We start from the raw sequence: 10,578 nt of genomic DNA on the forward strand, positions 1-10,578 counted from the left end.
GTTTAAGGACAGCCTTGGCAACTTAGGAATACCTTGTTTCTAAATTTAAAAAAATTAGCCAGGCGTGGTGATGCACACTTGTAATCCCAGCGCTTGGGAGGCTGAGACAGGAGGATCGCACAGGTTCGAAGCCAGGCTCAGCTACTTAGTGAGGCTCTCAGCAACTTAGTGAGACCCTGTTTCCAAATAAAATAGAAAAGTAGGTCTGGGAGTGTAGCCTAAAGGTAGAAAGCCTCTGGGTTCCACCCCCAGCACCACAAAAAAAGTAAATAAATTTTAAAAATTAAATATGATCGGAGTGTGTATTGGAGGTAAAATACCCCCAGCTTCAGTTTTTTTCTGAACAGTTTTCTTTCATCAACAGATGAAGGGATTACAAAATTATGAGATATATTATACCCAGTGGAATTCTACTCAGTGATAAAAAACAAAATCATGTCATTTGCAGGAAAATGGAAGAAACTAGAAAATCTTATGCTAAATGAGATCAGTCAATGGCAAAAAAAATGAAAGTTCATATGTTCTTCATATATGGAAGCCAGGGAGAACCTGGGAAGCAAAAGAGACTCCAAATAAAGGAGGAGAAGCCCTAGTGGAGTGGTGGAGGGAGTCTAGAAGAGGGAGGTAGATTGATGGAAGGAGACCTGATGAAGCAAATACTTCATGACACAATTAACATGTGCAAACTTTAAATGTCAACTTCAATATCTTGCACCAGGAAAGGGGAGGGCGTGAGACACAAGTGGAGAGAGGAGAAGCTCACCAAATGTGCTGTGCATGTATATTTCTATCACTCTGAACTATCATGATGTATGATTACAATTCCCCGCTTAAAGCAAAAAAAAAAAAAAAAAAAAATCAGCCTCAGCAACCTAGTAAGACCATGTTTCAAAATAAAAAAATAAAAAGTTGAGGGTATAGCTCAGAGCTAAAATGCACCTGGCTGGATTCAATCTCCAGTGCCACAAAACATAATTAAATAAAGAAATAAAATAAAATAGAGCTTGAGATAGGGTATAGCTCCAAGATGGAATAACCCTGGGATAGATCATTAGTAACAACACTCACACACACACACACACACACACACACACGCATACACACATACACCCAAACACACACAATGTTTCAGAAAGTAGTAAATGCTATAAGAAAAAAAGATGATGTTTTAGAGTGATCAGAAAATAAAGAAGGCCACTTGCATATGACTATTAATGTTCTCTGCAAAAATGATTTTTGAACTGAGATTACAAATGTTGGACGTTGATCATTTGCACATAAGAAATGCATCTGTCACAATCATATAAAACCTAAGCCTAGAATATAAAACCTAAGCCTAGAACAAACTTAAGTCCAAGGAGCAACATACAGCCCAGTAGGATGGTGGCACACAGTCCTGGGGAGGCAAAGGCAAAAGCCTGGGTCAGGGTTCCCCAGAAAATCTTACTGTCAGTAACAAGATCTCTTTCCCCAAGCAGACGAGGAAGCTGCAATCATGAAAAGGTGAGTATCACGGCCAGCTCTGTCAGCGGACTGGAGGTCAGTGCAGAAGGTCAAAATGAAAACCAGAACCAAAGCAGGCACCCAAACCTGTAAACAAGAGACATAAAGAGAAGAAAGGGACTAGGTCTTAAGAGAAAGATTCCTATTGTCGCGATGGCAATGCCACGACACAGATGCATTATATCTCAGGTAAGTTTAATTGGGATGACGCTCAACACTAAGGCACCCACCTCGAGTGTTGATGGAGCCAGGCATGGTGGCGCATGTCAAGACAGGCTGACTGCAGGTTCAAGGAAAGCCTCAGCAACCTTGTTTCAAATTAAAAAGATCAAGTATCTAATAACACCCTGCTAATGGATTCTTTTCAAATCTTGCTTTAAAATTGTATTCTCCATGTTGTATATAGAAAATTCATTTCTCTGCTATGTTATGCTAATGGATGTTTTTAATCTTCTAAAATGGCATGGTTTCTAATATGTTTGCTAAAAGCAGTGTATGGAATTTCATCAATAAGCGGTCTTGTCTTTTGGAATAAGACTATATCCTAGAAGTCACATGATGGAACCAAATATCTTGAGTAAGATAAAAATCATGCATAACATCATTGAAAAAGCACCTACTGTATGCCAGGCACAATTCTAGATGTTGGAGATACAAAGAAGAATTAAACAGTCTTTAACCCTAGTGAGCTCAAAGTATGTTTGTAGTAGCAAACAACTGTGGGTTTAAAGTAATCAACATCTGAAACATTTCCTGAAGAAAGGGATAGAAATTAGTGGATAATTAGTAAGCCCCAAATCAGACTTCCAGATGGAATTAAATACCATGTCTATCCTCATGACTTAAACTTCTATATTGAGCTTGAATCTGACTCCTGACAAATATATACATCAAATTACGTATTCTTTGAATATTTAATAGTTACTTCAAATGTTCAGTTGTGGGGAAGAGTTTGGTACAGAAAAGAGGTTTATGATCAAAAGCAATATTCTGTACTAAACTAGCTCCTTGTTTGATGGCAATTTCACTATTCCATTTTCTCTTGTAAAAAGCATGGTGTTGTCTTTTAATCCTTTGAATCTTTATATCTTACATATGGACTCTGCAAATATTGTGACCCATAATGTCAATTTCCATTCAGTGCCTTCGTCTAAGCCATTATAATTTTTAACATGGATTATTAAAAATCTTCATTGTTTTTTCAAATCCTAGCCATATACCCCATATTCTATTGGAAGTGCTTCTTCTTCATATTGCCCTATAAATTAAATAAGAGGCTCAGAATGTAAAAATTGAGAAGTACACAGATGGTGATAAATGTTTATTTAATGACTGAGTAACTGAGGGATTGTGAAGGGACAGAATCAGAATGAAGAACATAATGGATATTAATGGTGGGTCTAGCACATGTTTGTAGAGGCGGTGGGGAGAAATTTTTTGATAGTTGTTTAGAAGGTCCGAGTTTGAGATGAAGGTAGAAGCATGAATATCATATAGAATCCCCGTGGCATGCAGATGAAACCATCAATAGACCGTGTCCTGAGGTCTAAAGTTCCTGATCTTTGAACCATGTCTTTCAGTGCTAGGGCTTGAGTATTCTGATAATCCCCTGCTTTATTTCTTGGGTTCTTACTCCATAAACAATGGGGTTCAGGGCTGGGGGTATGAGGTGGTGTAGGACATTAAGAAGAATAGGTACCTCTGAGGGTATCTTCTTTCCTGCTTTGTTTGTAAAGATGAAGACCAGCAGCAGTGTATAAAAGAAAAGAATGAGGATGAGATGTGAACCACAAGTACTCAAAGCTTTGGTGGCTGCACCCCCTGACTGCAGGCGTATAACCGCCCTCAGGATGAAGCAGTAAGACAGCAAGATGAGCACCAGGTCAGAACCTAGTAGGAACCAAACACTCACAAATTGGTAGAGTTTATTTACACGAATATCCCCACAGGAGAGCTTTGCTACTGAAATATTGGCACATATGCAGTTCTCCACCACATTGCTGGCACAGTAGTTGAGCCTTGCAGCCAGGACTGGAGTAGGCAGTGTAGCTAGCAGATTGCGGACAACAATGAAGATTGTAGCATTAATGACAAACTGTTCAGTGATGATGGACGGGTACCGCAGAGGGTGGCAGATGGCCACATAGCGATCGTAGGCCATGACCAGAAAGGTGGAGGACTCCATGGGAAGGAAGGTATTCATGATGAACATCTGCAGGAAGCAGCCCACAAAGCTGATGGGCTTCATGTTGAACCAGAAGATGACCAGGACCTGCCAGAATCATTATTGTTAGAAACTGTGTATATCTCTTATTATCCTAGAAAATCTAACAATTAGAGAACCCCTCAGATTGATGGCACAAACAGCTATATCCCCAAATCACAGCCCCCAAATCCCATCTAGGACACTGTCCTCATTTCAAATATTTTCTATGTCCATCTTGATCCCCAGATGCTAACTTACACCTTTTCCCTAGATCTAACACAAACTTTGGGTTTTAAAAAAATGTTTATTTATAGCCCTATTCTCTCCTGAAATCTATGGTTCTTACCCAAACTCCAGTAGGCCTATCTGCCCATCACAGCATACACATATCATAGGAAGATAAAACCTAATAAAAACAATACTTACATTTGAATAGTCTCCAGTCCCTCCATACACATAAGAAGCCTTCTCCAACTATACTTTCTATCTCATTATGTGATATAAGCATACATCAAATTACACTTGAGAAAGTAAATTGTAGAGGCCTATGGTGTGGGGTGTGATGATTCACAGTCAAGGAAAATCTCCCCCCAAATAAGAACAAGATAGGGACTTGAAATATCACTAACTCAGACATCGAGAGAAGGACTGTCAGTGGGAAAATGATAAAAACTTAAAAAGACATGAGCATAAATAATGAGAGAGGACAGAAACCTACAATCCTCTACTCTACCAGCTAAGTTATGGAAGGATACTATCCAAGCGCTGTTCGCATGTACGTCCATACCGTTTTGAACCTCACTATGACATATACTTACAACACATAAATAAAAGTATTTAAATGGAAGCAAAAATAATGAGAGAGCATGTCTGGGAGCTGAGAGGGGTGTGGCATGATAGTATGTGTGACTCGTTGAATTTTTCTTTAGAGACAGGAGGATTCCCAATAGAAAATAGATGCTATTTAAAGAAAGACACCTGAATGCCTGGAAGAGAGCCCAGGAAGGGTCTAGTCTGACCTTGGGGATGACTGTGAGGCAGAGGATGACATCTAGCACAGACAGGATGGCAAGCAAGTAGTACATGGGCTCATGCAGAGATGCTTCTTGCTGGATGGTGAATAACAAAACAAAATTGGCCCCAAGTGCTAAAACCAGGAGAGGAGCCAGAAGGATAGAGAGCCAATGCTGTGTGTCCTGCATTCTTGGAAAGCAGATCATCAAGAATTCAGTCACCTGGATCCCTGTGTGGTTGGGGGATAACACCATGACTGGCAGATGGGGCTGGAAATGGCTGGAAGGAAAAAGTAGAGAATTCAGAGGGTTGGTGGTTTCCTTATAACTGCCTAAGTATCTGTCTGCTGCCTTTCTAGGCTCTCAGATTTACCCAACATTCTATTGAATAGTAGTCTATCTAAATCAGACTATATTACTCCATCTTAAAACATCTTAATTTCCTTAGCACACTCATAATTTTATAAAGAATATCTCCCTCCACATGAGTATGTTTCAATCCCAGATTCCATAGTTCATCCACACACACTTATATCTACCACACGTATATGTTTCACCTTATATTTTCTCTTAGAATCCACTCTTTTGCCTCCAAAATAATTAACTTCTTCTTGTTTCATTTCTTTCTATTCCAAAAGTTACAGTACTTGAAATATTTATTTTATCATTATGAATCCTTTCTTATTAGAATGCCTCTCCTTTCCAATGTTCCCCTAAGATCCTCAAAAAATCCCAAGTAGAGCTGGGCATGGTGGCACATGCTCGTAATCCCAATACTTGGGAGGCTGAGACAAGAAAATTGTTCAGGTTCAAAGCCAGCCTCAGCTACATAGTGAGGTTCTCTTCAACTTAATGAAACCCTGTCTCCAAAAATATATATAAAATAGGTCTGGGAATGTATCCTGGAGGTAGAAAACCTCTGGGTTCCAGCCCCAGTACAACAACAACAACAACAAAACATGTTGTTAGTAAAGCATTAATAAAATTTTCTGTGCTGCCGGGCGTGGTGGCGCTCGCTTGTAATCCCCGCGCTTGGGACGCAGAGACAGAAAGATTGCGCAGGTTCGAAGCCAGCCGCGCACGCTGGTTTAGGAGACCCTGTTTCCAAATAAAAATGTAAAAATAGGTCTGGGAGTGTAGCCCGGAGGTAGAAGGGCTTCCAGGAACCCCAGAACCACCAAAAAACAAAAACAAAAAAAATTTTCTGTGTAAACTGGATGTGGTGGCACACACTTGTAAAACCAGTACTTGGTAGGCTGAGACAGGAGAAGTACAGATTCAAGGACAGCCTCAGCTATTTAGAAAGGCCCTCTACAACTTAGTGAGACCCTGTTTCAAAATAGAATAGAAACAGGGCTAGGGGTGTAGCTCAGGAATAGAATGACCCTGGGTTCAATCCCTAGCTCAGCAAAAAAAAAAAAAAAAAAAAAAAAAAAAAAAAAAAAATCCTGTGTTCATTGATGTTTACTATTTACTTCCAAATACCTGGTAGCATTATAGGCATTCAATACGTACATTTTATTCATATAGGACTGATCATTTTTTTGCATGTGTGTATGTATGATACCAGGGATTGAACCTAAATAAATTCTATCTCTAAACTACACCCACAGTCTTTTTTTATTTTTTATTTATTGTGTCGAAACAGGGTCTGACTTGTTTGCTGAGAGTCTTGCTAAATTGCTGAGGCTGTCTTTGAACCTACAATCCTCTTGCCTCAGCCTCCCAAGTATTGCGATTACAGGTGTGCGTCTCCATGCCCAGCACTGATAGATGATTTTTAATTTTTTATTGGTGCATTGTATTTATACATCATAATGAAGCAAAATCTTGTGTAGAAATAAATGCACACATCACCCAGCCAGCCCCCACCCAGTCCCCTCACTCCCTCCTCACCCCTCCCTCTCATACTGATAGATTATTGAAATCACCACATGCCTTGAAAATTATTCTGTTATTTAACTGCACCATATATTGCTCTACTATAAACCACTTGCACTGCTGCTGAACGCTCAGAATCATCCAAACAAGGCAGAAGGAGGAAAAGAATCCACTAATAAATTGTGCTGGAGACTGAAAGCCAGGACATTCTATCTCTAGGCTATACCCTTAGACCTATTTTTTAAAATTGGGAAACAGGGTCTCACTAAGTTGCTGACGTCCCAATAAGTTGCTGAGGGGCCAAATAAGTTGCTGAGCTTGGCTTTGAATCTGTGATCCTCCTGCCTCAGCCTCCCTAGTACTGAGATTACATGCATGTGCCATCACACCCAGCTTAATAAGTCATTTTAAAATAATTCAATTGTAGTATTCAAAAGAGTATAAAATAACAGTGAGAAAAATAAATACCAATATTCCTGAGCTGTAGCTTTTTTGAGTGTGAAATTCATAAGTACCCCCCAAAAAACTTTTCTGTCTTCTTTGAAAAAGAAGAAAAATGAAAAAAAAAAATGAAGTTTCTAAGACAAGGAAGAAGTAAAGGGAAACTAAACATGCCCCAGGACGTGGCCTGGGGCCACCATTTCTCTCCGAGTATGCAGGAACCAGCTACTGTAGAAGTTCTTGGGTTTTGCAGTGTTCCCCACTGAGCCAGAGTAAACATCAGAACTTAAGAATTGTGTCTGGGGATGTTTTGCTAGGAGCACTTAGGATATAGGATGCAAACTATCTTCCAATCCAGGTTTGAAGCTGTTCAGTTTTTTCTCAAATGATTTTCTTTTTCTCAAAGGATTTTCTTCTCATCTAAACCAGTGGTTCTCAAATGTGGGTGAGCATCAGAATCACCCAGGAGTTGGTGAAAACACTGGTTTCTGGAGCCAGCTCAATTCTACAGATCTGAAGTGGCATGCCGTTCTAACAAATTCCCGGGTAGCAATACTGCTTTTCCAGGGATTGTACTTCAAGAATGAGCTATCCCCAACTGTAATAATTGGCCTACCCTCTGATTTAGACTAACCTGAATCCAAGGCTGCTACCTCAGTACAGCCAGCCCCATCCCCAGCCCTAGCCCCAGCTCTGCTCAGTTCCAGAGATCAAATGGTCCACTTTCCCCATTGTCTTAGGTTTCTTAAGCACAATTCTGATCAATCTCTAGTCTTCCATGAAATCTCTCTTCCTCTCATGAACTCTGAAAACCATGTGGATTTCCTTTTAATGGTTTTATCTCTCTGCCTTTATCTACAATTATTAGTTACCTCTCCTGCAAGCATTAAAACTCAAGAACAGAAAGGACAAGGATCCTTTATTTTTCTTTGTAGCAGTTGACACAAATTCAGACACATTTATTATGCCTCTACTAATCAAAGAAAGAATCCCTCTTTCCAGTTAGTCTCTCTGCCAGAGACAGAGCATGAACTCAGCTGACCCACATCCTTGAAGATTCATGTTCTCTAACATCAGTGATCTGTAAGGTATGGCCTTAATAGTACCTACAGAGTGTAATGATGTTCTCATAAATAAATAGTGGGTAATGTAAAAAAAACGCAGTGTCTCTCATGTGTGGTTTTCCAATATATTGTTCCAAAGATACTTACAGAGAAAGTCTTCTTCAAAGAGCAGCTTTGACCATCCAGTGGTTTGGGGCAATATGTAGCTCCTCGACTTCTTACTGGCCCTAATCATGAGGTTTAAGTCCTTTAGTGCCTCTATGAAAATGTTTTATGTATGAGGCCATTCTCCTGTGGCTGAAAAAAAAAAGTGTTTATGTGGGAATCCTGCTCCCATGGGCTCTTACCTCTTTGCACATAAACAGACATTTCCAATGTAGAAAGGGAGATTTCTGCTTTTAAACTCAGATGAAGAGTGGTATCCCTGGAAAAGCCTGAGAGTTACATACACTGAAGTATGTTGTTTGCAATGGAAAGAAATATCACTCAGGGACAGGACATATGTGTCTAAGAGATCACACATATTTTAAAAAGATAAACATCATTAGACTTGTGAAACTGACTTTATCTGACACACACAACCACACACACACACCACACAACACACAGTGGAATTCTGCTCAACCATAAAGAACAAAATGTATCTAGAAAAAATTATACTTCACAAAAAACAAATAATACACAGTTAAATAATATGTAGGTCAAAGAAAAAAGTCAAAATGGAAACTGTTTTGAATTGATAATAAAAATACAACATAAAAAACTTTAGAAGATGTAGAAAGAGGAATGCCTAGAAAAAATACAGAGTAATATATATATGTGTGTGTGTGTGTATTATATATAACATTTAACATATTTGAAATATTACATATAACAAAATATAATATGTTATATGTATAATAAGAAAGACTAAAATCAATGATTAAATATACCACCTAAAAACAAGACAAATCAAAGGCATAGAAAGAATGTAACAGTTGAAGATCCGAAGCTTCTCGATTCAAACTCTTGTTTTCTTTGCTGTTCAGAAACTTTAAATTTTGATGTTATCCCATTTATTGATTCTTAGTTTTATTTCCTGATCATTAGAGATTTTTGAGCATCTCTACCAGTTCCAGTATGTTGTAAAGTTGATCCTATGTTTTCTTCAAAAAATTTCAAAGATTCTAGTCTAATTTCTAGGTCTTTGACCCATCTTGAGTTGATTTTTGTGTAAGATAAGAGACAGAGTTAGAATTTCATTCTTCTAAGCCAGGCGTGGTGGCGCACGCTTGTAATCCCAGCATTCGGGAGGCTGAGACCTGGAGGATCGCCGTTCTTGGACAGCCTCAGCTACTTAGTGAGGTCATCTGCAACTCAGTGAGACCTGGTTTCAAAATAAAGAATAAAAAAAAGGGCAGGGGTGTAGCTCGAAGGTAGAATGCCCCTGGGTTCCACCCCCAGACCCGCAAAAAAAAAAAAAAAAAAAAAAAAAAGAAAGAAAGAAAAAAGAAAAAGAATTTCATTCATCTACATATAGATATTCAGTTTCCCCAACTCCATTTGTGGAAAAAATTGTCTTTTCTCCAGTGTGTTTTTGGTATTTGGTACCTTTGTTAAAAATCATCTGGTTGAGACAGGCGTGGTGACGCACACTTGTAATTCCAGTGTTTGGGAGGCTGAGACAGGAGGATCACACAGGTTGGAAGCCAGCCTCAGCTACTTAGTGAGGCTTTTAGCAAATTACTGAGACCCTGTTTCCAAAAAAAAAAAAAAAATTAACTGGTTGTAAGTGTAAGAATTTGCTGCTGTAGGTTCTACTCTATTTCATTGGACTATGTATCTATTTTTATGTCAGTACCATATGCTGTTTTCTTTGCATAGTTCTGTAGTACAATTTGAAGTCAGGTGTTTGTATGCCGCCAGCATTGCTCTGCTTGCTTTCATTGCTCAGGATCACCTGGTTATTCTGGGTCTTTTGTTCTTCCATATGAATTTTAGGACTTTTTTCTAGATTTGTGAGGAATGACATTGTTATTATGATACAGATTGCATTGACTCTGGAGATCTTTTGGTAGTATGACCATTTTGACAATATTTATTCTGGAGCTCTTTCTCTCTTCTAAAGTCTTCTTCAATTTCTTTTTTTATTTTTTTTTAATGTTCTACAAATTTTATTGATGAGGTCTTTTATCTCTTTGCTTAGCATTATTCCTAAATTTTTATTTTTGTTTTGAAGTTTATTATAAGTGGAATTATTTTCTGAATTCTTTTTTCATTGCATTCATGGTTAGAATATAGAAAAGTTATTGATTTTTGCAAGTTGATTTCATATCTGGCTACTTGCTGAATTTATTTATCTGCTCTAGAAATATTCTGGTTGAGTTTTTGATCTTCTTATATAGGATCATGTCATCTGCAAACAGAGATAACTTCACTTCTTTTATTTTTCTTTCCTTGACTAGTTGCTCTGGCTAAAATTTCAAGTTCA

At 38.5% G+C, this 10,578-nt stretch overlaps 1 protein-coding gene across 1 annotated transcript; it reads right to left on the reverse strand.

Annotated features, from left to right (window-relative positions):
• Window positions 1-3,085: 3,085 nt before the first annotated feature.
• Window positions 3,086-4,977, reverse strand: LOC308259101 (olfactory receptor 56A4-like; the record flags this gene model as incomplete). Its single annotated transcript, XM_080689858.1, has 2 exons — window positions 3,086-3,775; window positions 4,729-4,977. 2 exons carry the CDS (start codon window positions 4,975-4,977, stop codon window positions 3,086-3,088), a joined length of 939 nt encoding a protein of 312 aa, XP_080545984.1.
• Window positions 4,978-10,578: the final 5,601 nt, after the last annotated feature.

This window comes from Muscardinus avellanarius (genome assembly GCF_963383645.1).
Source record: "Muscardinus avellanarius genome assembly, chromosome: 1".
Taxonomy (NCBI): Eukaryota; Metazoa; Chordata; class Mammalia; order Rodentia; family Gliridae; genus Muscardinus; species Muscardinus avellanarius.